Below are 16104 nucleotides of genomic sequence, written 5' to 3'. Positions count from 1 at the left end.
ATTTTAAAGCAGGAATATCTTTTAGCTGTCCATCAACTTCTCAACTTCTGTTACAGGAGGTGAAGATAATTCTGCCCAGAATACTGACTCAAGTTGTTCTTCAAGGTTTAGGTGAAGAAAGGAGAAAGGAAAATGTGCATATTTTCTAGTAGATTCTCAGCCTGTTCTCCAAGTATGACAGTGTTCAACCATGACTACCAGTCAGAATCACCTGGAGAGCTTTTAAAATATACTGATGCCCAGACTCAGATCAGTTAAAATTAGACGATTTGGAAAGGGACTCAGGCTTTGATACATTTTAAAAGATTACTTGGGGACTCCCGTGGGCAGCCAGGATTGGGAGTCACTGCTTTAAACCGTCCCATTCTAATGAACAGCATGTGAGTTTCACAGACGTCACGATAGGGCCAGGTCTATCCCTTTCCTGCTCGGTTTGTCAACCTAATTTTGTCTGTTTCTGTTTCATCCTGTTTATTACAGTTGTTCTCTCCGTGATGATATAAAAAGGTGGCAGCTTCTCCTTGAATGTTCCACCTACTTCAGGGCTCTAGGGCTTGTGTCGTATTTATTCTCTAGCTTTGCTGTCGAGCAGATGGCCGGGAAGACGAGGGTGCACAGCGATTGCTTGTGGATGTCCAACAGTAGAGTCTCTTCAGCCTTCTCATCTCCAGGCTGAGTAACCAACTCCTCACGCAGTGTCAGCGTGAAAATAGCATCACCTTATGGAAAGAGTGTCCCTATCTTTCAAAACAGCATCTTTTCCCTGTTCCACAAAATCAACACTCAGCAAATGCTTATAAACTGGCCTTCTCCTTTTTGAAATATAGCCACAGAGTGATTTTGAATGTATCTTTATTGAACAAACATTTATCAAGGTACTGTGCTGTTCGCTGGGGATACAAAATCAAATGAGCAGTGGTCCCTCCCCTATGGAGCCCAGAGTAGTGGGGGAGACAGAAACCAATGATAAGAATATGGTGGCGCAGCCGTGAAAGGAGCTGCCAGCGAGCAGCCTGTGCAGCTCCGTCTCTGCTCTCAGCTGCTCGCCAGAGCCCCCTGGCTCCTGTGGTTTCTGGTCCTCCCTCAGTGCTGTGCTTTCTCAGTGAATTCCTGCTGCTTCTCTGTGCTGTCGTTTCCCCAGCTGTTGAGTAATTCTAATTGCATTCTGGCTTGCTTTCCTGTATATATATATTTGATATCAATATATAAGAAAGTAACGATATACTTATATTTATATAACATAATACATATTGAAATCAGTCTACATTGTCACTTTAAAATACCGAGGGCCAATGTAGTTAAGTTTGAAATATTAGATAAGAGTATTCAATATAATTTTATTTGTAGGGTAGGAGAGTAATTAGGTTGATTGATTGATTGATTTTTAGAAGAGGTACTGGGGATTGAACCCAGGATCTTCTGCATGCTAAGCACTCACTCTACCGCTTGAGCTATACCCTTCCCCATCTAATATATTTCTAAGGGAAATCATCATTGTGATATAAACTCATAAGCACTACGATTAGCAAAAGTTTAACCTCTTTGATTCTTTTAAAATCCAATCATTTAGGCATGAATAAATCATGAACTAAAAGACATTCTTCTCAAGTATTGGCATTAAATAATGACTTTTCTTTAAAGTTGTGTTATGTTAGTTTTATTTACCTATATGCTTGATTGTTTTCTCTCTAGACCTTCACTCCATATTTCCTACGGTCAGTTTATGTTTTTGGAACTTTCTTTTAAAAAGAATAGATGGGTTGAATTTTTTTTCTTATAGTAATAGCAATAGTTTCTTACTACAGGAAATTTGGAAACTACAGAGAAATGAAAGAAAAATGAAATCACGTGATCATGAAGAAAAATTTTTTAATAGTTTTATATTTTATCCATAATTGCATACATAGGCTCAAATTAAGAAAACTGCATTTTAATTTTGAACTGAATGTCATACCATAAGCATCTTTCCATGTTGTTAGAAACCCTGGTAAATATTATTTCAATTAGACTGCATGATAGACAATGTAGTAGATAAACTGGATTAAATGTACATAGCTGTTTCTCTATTAGTGGACATTTAGGCTATTTCTTTTTTTTCTGAAGTAAATTCTACTGCAGTAAATGTCTCTGCGCAAAACATTGTTTTCTTTTTGCTCTTTCGCTCAGAATCCATTCTCACAAGTGGGATTAGAGGACTAAGGGAGCTGCTTTCTTCAGACTGTAGCGTTTTTCAGGGAGCATGTAGAAAACCCTCATGGTTGCTTCCCCTGGGAAGCTGGGACTGTTGGGAGTGAGGGCTTGAAGGCATTCGGCCTCCATTCTGTGTGGGATCCTCTGCCCACTCAGAGCAAGTGATTGTGGAAGAGCCAGACTGTGTGGCCCATCCTGGCATTCCTCCCTTGCCCCAGTCACGTCCCAGGCCACCATCTCCTGCAGTGCCATCCACACTCTCCTCTGTGCTCCTGAATGCACTGCCACGATTACGTTGTCTGCCTGCCTTCTGCAGCCAGAGTGGATGCTGGAGCAATGTCAGAGCGACTTCTTAGTACCGCAGGAGTCCAGCTGCCCAGGTCCCTGCAGTAAGCACGCTGCTCCTGATATTAATTCCTTGCTACTTCCTAGCCCCTTATTGGCACGATGAGCTTCTTCATCTCTCTTCATCTGCCCCCGACAGGGGTGGCTTTGTTCATACTTTTTATCCTGTGTGTGTATGACAATAGCATAGCTAACAAATGTAGTCATAAATACACACATGTGCACAACGTGCATGCACACACACATTTTGGTGCTTTTGTTTCTTTGGGATGTATCTCTAGATGTGGGCTTCCTGAGTGGGAGGAAGCAATATGGTTGTTGCAAACTTCTTGGTGTCGGAACCCTCTGTTCTTGCAGCTGTCCAGGCAGGTCAGGTCATGGTGTCCCTGAAACCCTCCAGCAAGTCAAAAGCTATTTTCTATTCTGCAACTTTTTATCTTTACACGAAGGGAAAAGTATTAATACCCTTAAAGAGTCCAGTCTTGAGAATGGGCTCTCCTGTCTAGTTCAGGCTGTAGGCAACATTCTTTTACAAAAGGTGCAGAACCAGCATGACTAAGGCCAGGAAGCAGAGGGTTAAAGACAAAGGAGCAGATCTAACATGGAGTCAGATCTGTTCTCTTCTATTATTATCTCTTCAAGAATCCTTCTTTAGCAAATACATCAAACACTTAGCCATGTCACATTGCTCACCACTTGTTTCCGCTCCTCTACATTCTCCTTAATGGCTTTTAGTGTTATTTACTGTCTGGATAGCGTCCTTCATTGAATATGCTCCTCCTACGGGTAGTGTAGGTAATGCAGTCTGTACATCTGAATGTATCTGCAAACAGTTCTTTCTTTCGCGCTGGCAGGTAAAATCCTTGACTGGGTGAAGCATTCTTGGGCTTCGGTCATTTTCTCCCATGGTCTGTCGCCACCAAATGCGGGTTTGGTACTGCCGGTGGTTAGCTCCACACCAGTCTGATCCATTTTCCTCGATAGGTGATGTTTTTTGTTGTTTCGTATTTGGCCAGAAGTTTGTTAAGAATTCCTCTTTTCCCTAGGTGTTGGCTAACTTTACAGAATGTACCTAGATGTGACTTGCCACATTACATTTGCCTCCAACTCTTCAACATGTAAATTCAGGTCTTTCCTCAAGTTGGACAATGATTTCTTCTGTTATTTGCAAACATATTCTTTTTGTCTCTTTTTTTTTTCTTCCACTACACCTATTAGCCACATGTTACCTATTCTTATTTTATCTAGCACTCTTTTCTCCACTTACCACCCTTATTGGCCATACTGCTCTTTAGTTAGTTCTAAAAATCTCAGAGTATTAGTCCAGCCACGTTTGACTGCCCTTGTGTGCTCATCACTGTGTTTTTCCTCCAGCTCCTGTCTTCTTGAGTAGCCTGGTACTCATTGTGTTCAAGCGTCTCTCTTGTTGGGTCCTCTTAAATGTGTTGATATTTGACTTTATTGGATCAATAGTGGTTCCTTTCAGGTGAAGGAGGGGCCATATTAGATGGTCAGCTTGTCCCTCACTGGGGCACCTGGAGAACACCTCTCCCTTTGATGCTTCACACTCCAAGCTCCAAGCCTAGCAAGGCTGCCCCAGCTCCTGCCCAGCCTCTTGGAGAACAGGAAGCACTTGGACATTCATGTGACACAGAGGATGGCTCTACAGGCACATGGATGCCCAGAACCTGACTCTGCTGGTGATCAAATGCCTTCCAGCCGCAGAACGTCTTAACTCAGAAGAGCTGACTATACCAGAGCTGGGAGGGAAAGGAGAGGGAGTGGCTTGGGGATAATGTTCTCCCCCGAATACCCCTTCCTTTCCAACTTTAACGTAACAGAAATGATCATGGAGCGAAAACTACAGTGTTGTGAACATTGACACACCACTTAATTTTCTTGGACCTCAGTCCTTATTTATGAAGTGGGGAGACTGATGGACTACTGATCTCAGTGGTGTCTTCCAGCTCTGACATTACACTCTCAATCTAGTATCCTGATGGTTCTGACATCATACCTCAGTCTGATGAAGGGGTAAACTTCAGGGGTTTTCCAGCTGTGTTCTGTGAAGTCCTGGGGATTCTGCACAGGGGGGCAGAGACAGATTGATGGAGATGCTTAGCTTAAGTTTTCATTTGAACAAAGAGTTCAACTGTTAAAACAGGTTTGAAAACCATCACCATATTCTACATAATCTCCAGAATTAAGCTTACGGAGCATGACTTTCTTCTGATTTCTCTTTGGTATTTTTGTTTCTTCCTTTCACATTTTGCTGTGGCATTTCATCCTGCCCATGAGTTGTCTGGGGTCAACAAAAATAGGCAGTATTTATAACCCCTGCTCCCTTGGGATTGAAAGGGCTCCCTGTGTTCAGCAGTCTCTTCATAGTCACAAAGGGACTGAGCTGGACATCTGTCCTTGGGTACAGCTTCCTCTCCAGGACCGGGCTGTCTGTCATGAGATTACTGCAGACATCAGGGAAAAATTGGCTGAAAGGAGGTCAACCTGCCTAAGCCACTGACTGTCTTCAGGATGATTTATTTAAGTTTGAGATGTTGGCTGATGTTTGCAAGTCTTTAAACTACTGATGTTTAAAAACCAAGGGGCTTTTGTTATTCCATTATGAAAACACAATAAGTGAATTTAACTCAGAAAGCAGGAGGCCATACTGCAGATCTCTACATAGAGTGTTTCATACTTTTGGAGGTAACAGCATTCTGAATGTCTTAGCAATACTATGTGGACCAGGAAGTAAGACATTGAAAAGAGGGGAGATTTAATAGAAGTTCTGCCTCACATAGAAGTGTAGAAGTTCCGCCCGAGCGCAAGTTCATTAGATTGAGCACTATAATTTAAAATGTTAAGAATCCTTGGCGTAAGTAATCAGCACATATTGAAGTAAAAATAAAAATAAGCTTTATTTAATGACAGTCTGCCCCTCTCTGTAGCTTTTGGAGTTTCTATTTTCATTCATGTTGGAGAGCTCTGGTCTTCATTTTAAATCTTACAAAAATAACACAGTGGGAATCAATTTAAGGCACAGAGCCAGAAACACAGATAGAAGATCTCTTATGTTTCATTTGTGCTAAATATACTGTTTACTAAGATGAGGGAAAAAAATTTGCTTAAAAATACTGGCTCACTAACGGTGGGGTCTCACAGAACACACAAAGTCCATAAGCCCTTTCCCTGTGTGAAGGTGAAGAACACAATTAATGTGATGATGAGATGACCATGAGTCTGGGCCGTGCAGACATCACCAAGCCTTCAAGGATGTGTGACAAGGGCATAGTCACAACTCAGCAAAGTCACCAAGCTGGCAGAGAGGAGGCTGTGTTGGTGGCAACTCTGTCTGCAGGAAAACCCCACCAAGTGCATCTTCCTTCGTATCTAGTGTCTGAGCTTCTCACTGACAAGCCCTCCCTTCTCCATAGTAAACTGGACATTTACTTAGACCCTGAAATCAGCAAATCAACAGCTGCCTTTTTCCCTACTCTTCTCCCTCTGTCTCCTCCTATGTCTCTCTTTTTCTTTCCCCCTTCTCTCCTCTCACCTCTTTATTTAAAAAAGCAATTCGCAACTGCCTGATGCACACATTCAGCACACCTTGGAAGAATACCTGGTTTGTGGAGAGGCTGCCGCCAAGCTCCGCATGCAGAGTAATTTGGTCGCTTTTGATGAGTTCTGCTTTGGACATCCTTTATCAGCACACTTAGTCAAACAAAAAGGAAGCCTCCATCCCTGACATGGGGGCCACTCCTCTATCCTCCAATGTCCAGGGAGCATGGAGCTTTAGCTGTACTGCGCTGGCTCCAGTTGGAGTGCGGCTGGGTTATACCAGACACTCTTCCCTGTTGTCAGCTGGCATCGTGGCACAGGCCCTCCCAGCTCCCTCCTCCTTAATACTCCAGAGCTGTAGGGTTTTGATCTTTGGCTTCTTTTCTTTCTGAGGCTGCATCGCAGGAGTCACTGCTCTACATCGGCATTTCAGCCGTCTTCTCTTATCAGTCTTCAGATCCTTTCTACATAATCATCACCAATAATCCATTCTTGTCAAGATTCTGCCATTTAGGGGCCATTAAGGCCAAAGCCTTCTTGTCTGTTTGGCCTCTGAAGGCATTTGAGTTTGTGGCCAAAACCAAAAATCTGAAAAACCAATAAAAGACCAGTTCACTTTTATGACAAGGAGGAGTCTGGGAAGATGCACAAGGGAAAATAAACGGGGCAACGTTGCAACTCACTCGCCTGAGATGATACAATGACTGTGAACCTACCACTATGCAGAGTCTCCCAGAGACTAAAATTTACTATAAAATGTATATGCTTGTGGAAATCTTACAAGGAAAACCTTTATTTTTTATTTGGTCTTTTACTTCAGTCATCTTTAGTCTGGGCTAATACTTCTAGATTTCTAGGCAGAGCATAACTTGAATTCAATAAAATAAGTTTTAAACAAGCTGAATTTAGACAAATCCCTACCACTATGGTTAAGTAGCCATGATGACCGTCACAATAGCAAACGTTTAAGGGATACTTGCCTACTGCTAACTCTTAATCCTCACGAAAACCCTTTAAAGTATATACTAATATTATCTACGTTTTATTGAGGAAGAATCTGGAAATTAGTGAGATTAAGAAACACAGCTTTTTTTTTTATTTATTTATTGAGGTGTAGGCAGTCTACAATGCTGTGTCACTCTCTGGTGCACAGCACAATTCCCCAGCCGTACGTGAACACATACACACTCATCCTCCTATTCTTAAGAAATCCAGCTTTTACATTGGAAAACCAGCTGGAATCGGAGTCTCTCTGGACCTAGCCACAGCTGTTTAATATTCTCTATCTCTTCATGTGTAGATAACTTCAGAGTTAATGAAAAAGTAAGAGAAGAGTAGATTTGCATTGTAGCTTTGAGGTGATTATTGCAATAATTGGTGAGTCGCACAATACTCAAAAACCAATGTAATCTGTGTTTGAACTACTACTGTTTCTATCAACTCTTGGAAGAATTTTCCATAAATAGTAACTGCTTAAGTGCTTGCCTTTTAAATTTGAATGAATGGTTTTCATTTTCAATGTTTATTTATTCCTATTTAAAATAGCCTACTTTTAGGTTTTCTGACTTTGTTTCTGAATATTTTTTTCTAGGGTCAACGTCTCTTCGAAAAGTTGCTCCAGCTGACTTCTCAAAGTATTGAAATCAAGCTAGTGAGTGATGTAACAGCTGATTCAAAGGTATTAGAAGCCTTGAAATCAAAGGGTAAGGCCAAGGTTGACATGGTACTCTACCTCTGGGTGTTCTGTTCCAGTGCCTTTAATTCCAGTTAGAGTAATAATACATGATTTCTCCATAGTCAACAGATTTGACTTAGCGCACTTCTTATTTTTACTGTGAAAAATAGCCTAATTAAATACTTTAAATGAGAGAAGTAATTAATCAGTTCTGCCGAGTTTTTTTTAATAGCGTTGTTGCCTATTAGTTTATGCAAAATAATCTACTAGCCATTAGATGATAATTAACTAGAAAGAAGAACCTTTTCCTCTGAACACTTTAATGATGTGATCAGAGAAAAGAGCCACTTCTTATCAGAACAGTCATTGCATTTCTGGTTTTCTCTTGCCCGTCAAATGGGAATTCTCCTCATGCTACATATTCTTTGACATAATATAGTCTAACTCATGACTTGTAAGATAATTCCACAGGAGACCACCATTTGTACGGCCACTTTACAGTTTGTCTTGCAGTCCCTGAAGACAGGATAATTACAAAGTAAATTTCTTCATTTTGCTATGTCTTTACTAACCTAACTGCCAAAGAGTTTTTACTGATTTATAAAAAATTTTACCCTGAATTTGTTTACTATCCAAACTGTAAGCCTCTGAAGGCAATTGGCAGGTGTGAGCCAGTGACAATGTTCAAGCTGCAGGATGTCCCCAGGAGAGGACGAGGTGTTGTTACTGAGCACAAGTTTACGTGCCCGAGGCACAGTGAGGCCAGACAAACCCAAACGTTGGAGTTTGGAGCAGAGAAAGGTTTATTGCAGAGCTGAGCAAGGAGGATGGGTGCTTGTGCCCCACCAAATCTCCAAACTCCCAGAAGGGTTTCAGCAAAGGATTTTTAAAAGCTGGGTGAGGGAGGGGAGCCCCAGGGATGTGATCAGCTCGTGCACAATTCTCTGATTGGCTGCTGGTGCTCAATCCTTAGGCACCAGAAAGTCTGGGGGCTACATACTCAGGATCATCAAGTCATTAATTTCTTCCATTTGATAGTGATTTTTAGCATCTAAAAAACTCAGGAAATATGCATGAGATACTATTACCTGGGTCCTTCAGAGAGGAACTACAGCGGAGGATATGGAGGAGGGATCTCTGCCAGGAAGGTCCCAGAGGGTCCTGCTCGGTTATGGTGTTGGCCCTCGTGAGTGTATTTCACCTGGTGGCATTACATCTCACATGTGTGCTACTTAAACATCCTGGGCATTTTTGCTTGTTATCTTCCCCACATTATTAAGTGAAAATAAAATAGCTTCTAAAAATTGGAACAGACTATTAGGCAAATAAGTGAGCCCAAGTGGCCTTTCCTTCTGCAGAAGAAAAGTTGGAAGTGTTAAAGCCTATGGAAAGATAAGAACATAGAGAAGACAAAAGCTTGGCTGGGCGCATGGACCTAGCACCATGCATGTATTTTCTCTATGCATTGGAAAATAAAATGTGAATTAGCTAGGTCTCTTCACCATGCTACTTGCGCACAGTACAATATTATTGAGAAACTAGAAAATACCTAGTTTAGTTGATTAACAGGTACAACAGACACAGACTAGAAATACAGGATTACTTAAACTGTTTAAAAACTATGAAATTGTGTACCCACTGAATGTTTGATTTCTGTCTGAAAATTTGTTATCTGACACATTTTTAGGAGTGGAATTCTTTGGGCTCACTCTGTGCCTGTATTTGCAGATAATTTTTCTCAGGAATCTACCTGCGTGCCCTTGGGGTTTGCGTATCCCAGAAGGACGAAAGGCAGATGACTTAGGAAGAGAGGGATGTAGCGCGAGAGTTCTGTTACTTCTTGACTGTGTACATCCACAGTTCTGTTCTTGCCGTGCTGAAGCTTACCAACTCAACCAGAAGTTACAACTAGGCAGGACCAGGTGTATTAAGAGCCTTCTTAGGTGCTGCTGAATATTTGGCTACTCTAGACAGAGAACAGCTTTTAATGAAGTTTTAGATAAAGTCATTGCTTCCACTTCTGTTGTAAACTATGAATTAAGGTTTCTTTATACGCATTGCTTCTCACACAAAAGAAGTGTTTGAATTTCACAATCATATGCGTATATCACCACAGCTTCGGCTCTGTGAATGTCTAATAGGAGTTCTTATCAAAATGAGAAAACACATGGTTTTCCTTCACAATAAGAGATGATAAACAGGACCCAGATTTCTCAGAGCTACTCCTTATATACTTAGAATGAGCCTATATGGCTTTTATTAATGCACGTATGTGTGCACAGTACAACAGTTATGCATCTTTAAAATACAGTTACTGTATTTCTCTGTTCTCATCCTTTGGCAGAAACATATTAAATAGCAACTGCATTTAAGAAATTTTTTGACATTTTTTTATTGAGTAATAGTCATTTTACCATGTTGTGTCAAATTCCAGTGTAGAGCACAATTTTTCAGTTATACATGAACATACATATAGTCATTGTCACATTTTTTTTCACTTTGAGCTACCACAAGATCTTGTATATGTTTCCCTGTGCTATACAGTATAATCTTGTTAGAAACATAATAAGTAGTAACTGCATTTAAGAAATATTTTTATAAAACCATTTTAAATCTGTACTGGAATACTTTGCTTTGGGGTTATCTTTTAATTTTTTAAGGAAGGTTTCCTAGTCTTTTGGTAAAGTGCCAGGAAGATTTGTCCAGACAGGTAAGTGTGAGACTAGCCATGAGCAACTTCAGCTCTGAAGGAGTCACTGACTATAGACGTTATCAAATACATTGTGAAAAAGAACAAGAGTGAGGCTTCCCTACAAAATAGTCACGATTTAGTACGCCTGTCAGCCCAGCGAAGGCACGGCAGGATGGAGAGGTGAGGTGGCCCGAGGCCGCGGAGCCCTCCAAGGGTGGGGTGAGATAGCAAGTCATTCCCTGCACCTGCTGCTCCCCACTCCTTGACTCAGAAGTCAGAAGATAACCCCTGAGATTTCACACTGGCTAGATGGTGGGGTGCTTTTGAAACCCAGACTCCTTGAAGTCCTTAAACCCAGGTAGGGATTTCATTTCAGACAAAGCTTCCTGTAAATGTGGAGTTTCACTAATTGGTTTTTCTAAATTCACTTGCTCACCATCTCCACTCTGTTCCCTATATTCCCTGTATAGGATGTACTCCCTATATAGGAATGTATTCACTATATAGAATACATTCTGTTCCCTATATCTCATATGCAGCATGTTAACCTGCAGTCTCCTCCTTGCCTAGTAACTCTCGCAGCAGCTGCTCCCTTTACCTGAATTTCCAACCACCCACTCACTCCACACTCCCATTCTTACTTTTTTTTTTTGTATTCTTTTTTTATTGAAGTATAGTCAGTTTACAATGTTGTGTCAATTTCTGGTGCACAGCATAATGTTTCAATCATACATATACATACGTATATTCTTTTGCATTGTAGATTACTACAAGATACTGAATACAATTCCATTCTTTACATCTAACGGGTCTAAGTCTATAGGATCTGCCCAATTCTCTCGCGTAGGAATCTCATTCCCTTCTCTGCTGCCACTGCCCTGTTTCGGGTATTTAATCCCTTGCCCTTGCCTTGCCGCAGCTTCCTTTCTCTCTGCCTGTATCTTCTCACCTTCCTACTATCTGATCTCTGTGTAGCACCCACAGGGATCTTCCACAACATGACTGTTATCAACTCACATCCCCATCTAAACTGATGTATGTATGAGTATGCCCTAGTGGTTATGTAAACCTTTTAATTGAAGCATATCATGCATGCAATAAAGAGCACAGGTCTTTATTATATAGCTCTAGGAATATTTACGAAGTCAACGCTTGCATGTAACCCTTTGAAAGATCAAGATGTACAGCATTGCCAGTGTCTTGGAAATTTTTCTCATTCCCCTTTGAAGTCAGTACCTTCTGCAGAGCTGACCACTATTTCAACTTCTGCCACCATAGATTATACTTGGGGTTTTTTTTTCTTCAGTCTTTTTAAAATAGACTCATGAAGAATATACTCCTTCGTATCTGGATTCCTTTGTGGAATTTTATGTTTATAGGATCCATGTATGTTGTGTATAGTAGTTTATTCTTTTACATTTTTATATAATATTTCATCCTGTAAACATATATAGTGTATGTGTTGTACTGATGGTGGCCATTTTGGATACTGCTATGACCATTCTTGTATGTCTTTTTGGTGCCTGTGTGTGCTCATTTCTGTTGGAGATTTACCTAGAAACTGCTGACGTCACTGGCTCTGTATGTTCAGCTTCTACACATGCTGCCACTCAGCTTCCAAAGTGGTTATACCAGTTTATACCACCACAGGCAACATAGGAATGTTTCATTTGCTCCATATCCTCACAAAACCTGGCATCCTTTGTCTTTTTTATCTTAGCCATCCTGGTGGATAGGTATCATGATGTGATTTTAATTTTCATTTCCCTAATGACTAATGCTAGCGAGCATCTTCTCATATACTTATTGACCATTGCTGTATCTTCTTTGCTTAAGTGCCTGTTAGAGCATTTTGCCCACTGTTATTTTATTTTATTTTATTTTTTCTTAGTTGGCCTGTTCTTGGTTATTAGGCTGGATTTGAATCCTTCATTGGATATATGTATTTCAATTATCTTCTCCCATTGGAGGCTTATCCACCCTCAAGTAGGGTGTGCCATCTGCTACCAACATTTAACGTACTGGGAATTGACTGTGACTTAACTCTTAAGTCCTGTTCTCTCTGCTCATGCCTCCTAGCAAATGCCTTTGAGGTCCTGTTTTTCATCAGATCTGATACTGGTAACATCACAGCAGTTTTACTGAAATTTTATACAATCAGTACAATTTTTATCTCTGGCTGTGTCTTTTAGTCATAAGCAAAGTATTATGGCTCGGTAATACTATTGCATTTTTAGAAACTATTTTTAGAGCAGTTTTCGGTTCACAACAAGATTAAGAGAAAGATACAGAGATTTATTGAATACCCCGTGCCCCCATACATGCATTGCTGCCTCCGTTATCAACATCACTGATCCAACAGGCATATTTTTGACCAAGGATGAACCTGCATTGACACATCATAATGACCCCAAATCCAAAGTTTACCTTAGGACTCAATCGTGGTGTTATATATTCTATGAATTTGGACAAATGTATACTGGCATACATCCATCATTATAATATCACACAGAGTATTCTTACTGCCCTAAAAATCCTCTGTTCTCTGCCTATTCATCTCCCCCTGCCCACTACTGTATTTTTAATCTTTGTATTTTATAGCTTTGTTGCAATGAGATTTATAATTAAGGAGAATTATTTTTTATTTGTCTTTCAAAACCATAGCAATTCAGTGTACTTACTATAATGTGATTGAAATGTTTACCAGGAGTCTATCAAAAATTTAAAATAAAATAATGAAGTCAGAAAATAATTTCATTTTGGGAAAAAACAAGCATTTACTTATTTATCATCACATAATTCTTTAGTAAAATGACTAGTGAAATAAAAGGCATAAGGGATTAGAATCAGTGGCCTAGAAATAAGGTCCACACTCCTTTAGAAAGAAGAAAAAACAGCATTTGAAACCATTTAGATCTGAAATCTTTCTTTTCCGTTTCATTCTTACCATTTCTTATTGTTGAATTTCGAAGTATCTGAAAACTAGTTGTGATTTCCTAAACACACATGCTTTTTCAGGGCTATTTCCTAAAACATGCTTTTCTCTGTGCCTGAAATACCCTCCTTAAAGCTCCTTTTCATCCTTTCAAGATCCCTTATAAACCTTACCCATAACATTTTCCTTTAGACTTCCTCTCTTTTCCCCAGTTGGTCTTAAACAATCTTTGTTTCTTCCATTGTTCATTCAGTATTTATTCAGCAACTATTCCTTGACTATCTGACACATGCCAGCAAACTAGAGTTTAAAGATAGAAAACGGATGAAGACATGAGCCTGACCTCAAAGAGCTCAGTTTGGTAGCGAAGACTGATAGAAGTGAGATAAACTGATCAAGGAATTCTTAAAACATCTACACAGACTCCAGTTTTTCTGAATCACTTTTTGTGTCTGGGTCACTGAAGTCGATGTTTTCCACTGAACATATCTCTGTACCATCAAGAGTGTTGATGGTTACTCTGCAACTTTAAGAAACAGATTCTCTACTTTGTCTCTTTTTCTAAGCAGCCATGCATTATGCTTGTTTTCCAAGCTTACTTGATAATGCTAAAGGAAGATATTCTGACAGTCAGCAGACCTTAATATTCCTTCCTCGAAAGGCTCTTAAGTGGTTGCTTGGCTGAATATTGAGAAACGTCTGGGTCCCTGTCATGCTACTAGCAATAATATCCAAGACTGTGAAGTGACAACTCTGTCACAACTGCCACCCTGTCTACAGCAATCATAAGATGCATCGCAGTGTCAGAGATGTTACAGTGTGGAAACTGCTTCAGAATCAGTGACATACGGTAATGAGGGTTTCTTTAAAATTCAACAATAAATTAGAAATTTCAGCTTAGAAGCCTTTTAATAATTAAGTTAAATTAAATGAAATCAAACTTGACCTTTCCTAATACGACACTGAGGGAGGTAGAATCTAAACCAAACCTCTTGTAACAGGGCTTCTTTGTAAGTGCAGTGATCATACTCAGGAATTGGAAATTCAGAAAATTCAGGCTGCGCTGGTTCTTAAGAAACACAGGGATGCCTTCAACAGAACTCCTGATGGCTCGCACATCCGCTGATAGGAAGTGTTCCTATGAAAACAAACAAAAAAGAAAAACCCTGCTGTATTACCTGAAATAGGAAGGAGGTTTATGCAAGTCAGTTTTTATGTGAAAGTTCTACAGGAAAACAATATAATGAAATCAGAATCCTGAAATACACTGGAGAAGAAGGGACAATCCCCTGGGGTCAACAAAGAAGACACATACATATACAGCCTGACGAAGTTGCAACTTGAATGGAAAGAGAAGAAATAGTCGTGAAAGCTTGATTTTGAAAAGGAGAGGAATAGAAGACACCCAGAGCTAAAAGTAACAGGACATGGAAAGACTGGGGTGACTGGTCCCACTGGCATTGTCTGCTAAGAGGTTGCTCATGTAAATAACTTTAGGTTGTAAGTTAAACTGTCACTAGACGCTGTTTTGATTTTCCTCATTGCTGGTGACTAGCCATTATGCAACAATAGAAAGAAATTCATCCTCGGGCTCAGGGGACCTCCTTACTGAACCTTCCCTTAACCGCCCCTCTCTCTTCTGGCGGTAGTCTCACGCTGGGCTTGGCTGTGTCAGCCCAGTCCTGGCTGGGTTAGTGTTTCAATAGAATCAAACATGTGTTTCCCTCCCACTCCCTTCCTTTCTCAGCATGCAAACCTTGAGTGATTAAACCTAGAGCTTAGGCGCTCCTGCCCACAGATACTTGCAACGTCTTTGAGGAGCTGATAACAGAACTCCTTTATGGGATTTTGTTTTGTTTAGCTAGAGCATTAATGTGTCTGGAATTTTCTTTCCTCTTTGGTTTCTTTAGATGATAGATAGGTAGATAGATAGATAATCTTCAGATCTTTTCTATCTGAGATTCAAAAATTAAAGTTCTAGGGGGGAGGGTTTAGCTCAAGTGGTAGAGTGCATGCTTAGCATGCATGAGGTCCTGGGTTCAATCCCCAGTACCTCCTCTAAAAATAAAAAAACCAAATTACCTCCCCCCTTACCAAAATAATAATACAATAATAAATAAATAAAAATAAAAATAAAATGTTAAAAAATTAAAAAAAAAATTAAAGTTCTAGATTTCTCAATCTTTTTATCCACACGGTTTCATTTTGGTTATTCTTTGTGAAGGGACTACAGAGCATGCCCTTTGGGGGCACTTTCAGCCACTGTAACAGCCCTCATCCCTCCACATCCCCTCATCTGCCTCTTTTGTAAATAAACTCATACATTTGCTGGGTTGACTGGCTCAGACAGTCTGTGGTTTGAGAAAAACTGACCTCAACTTTCCTCCATTAGCACCATATGCCAAGCAAGGAAACTAATTAGACATAGCCTTACCCACGCTGGTGAATAAACAAGAGCAACAGAACCCTAATGAGCCCTCTTTGGGCACCTTTGGCTTATTTTGGCTTTCTGCCCACAAAGCACTGAACAGACAGTAAATATTGAATTAGATTTCCTTGTTCCTAAATTTTACTCATTTAAGTCAGAATGTTAATATTTGAAATCAGAAGATAACCCTTTTCATTTTTCTTAGTAACAACTCTATTTTAAGTAAATCATTAATTATATTTTATTTCTGCATGCTTAATAACCTGTTGTAGAATAAGAAG

The 16104-nt window shown here is 40.1% G+C and overlaps 1 protein-coding gene across 3 annotated transcripts in view; it reads left to right on the top strand.

Moving 5' to 3' along the window:
- The window catches only part of PLD5 (phospholipase D family member 5), a 221847-nt gene that overhangs the window by 126462 nt on the left and 79281 nt on the right, over positions 1 to 16104 (top strand). For 2 of the 3 annotated variants that reach the window (XM_072948246.1, XM_006198799.4), the window contains exon 4: positions 7685 to 7796. In XM_072948246.1, coding sequence (XP_072804347.1) covers positions 7685 to 7796 — 112 coding nt within the window. The remainder of the gene's footprint in view (positions 1 to 7684; positions 7797 to 16104) is intronic. The other variant, XM_031690058.2, reaches the window with a different exon arrangement.

This window comes from Vicugna pacos, chromosome 23, assembly GCF_048564905.1.
Source record: "Vicugna pacos chromosome 23, VicPac4, whole genome shotgun sequence".
Classification (NCBI taxonomy): Eukaryota; Metazoa; Chordata; class Mammalia; order Artiodactyla; family Camelidae; genus Vicugna; species Vicugna pacos.
This window is presented reverse-complemented; position numbering and strand designations above follow the sequence as displayed.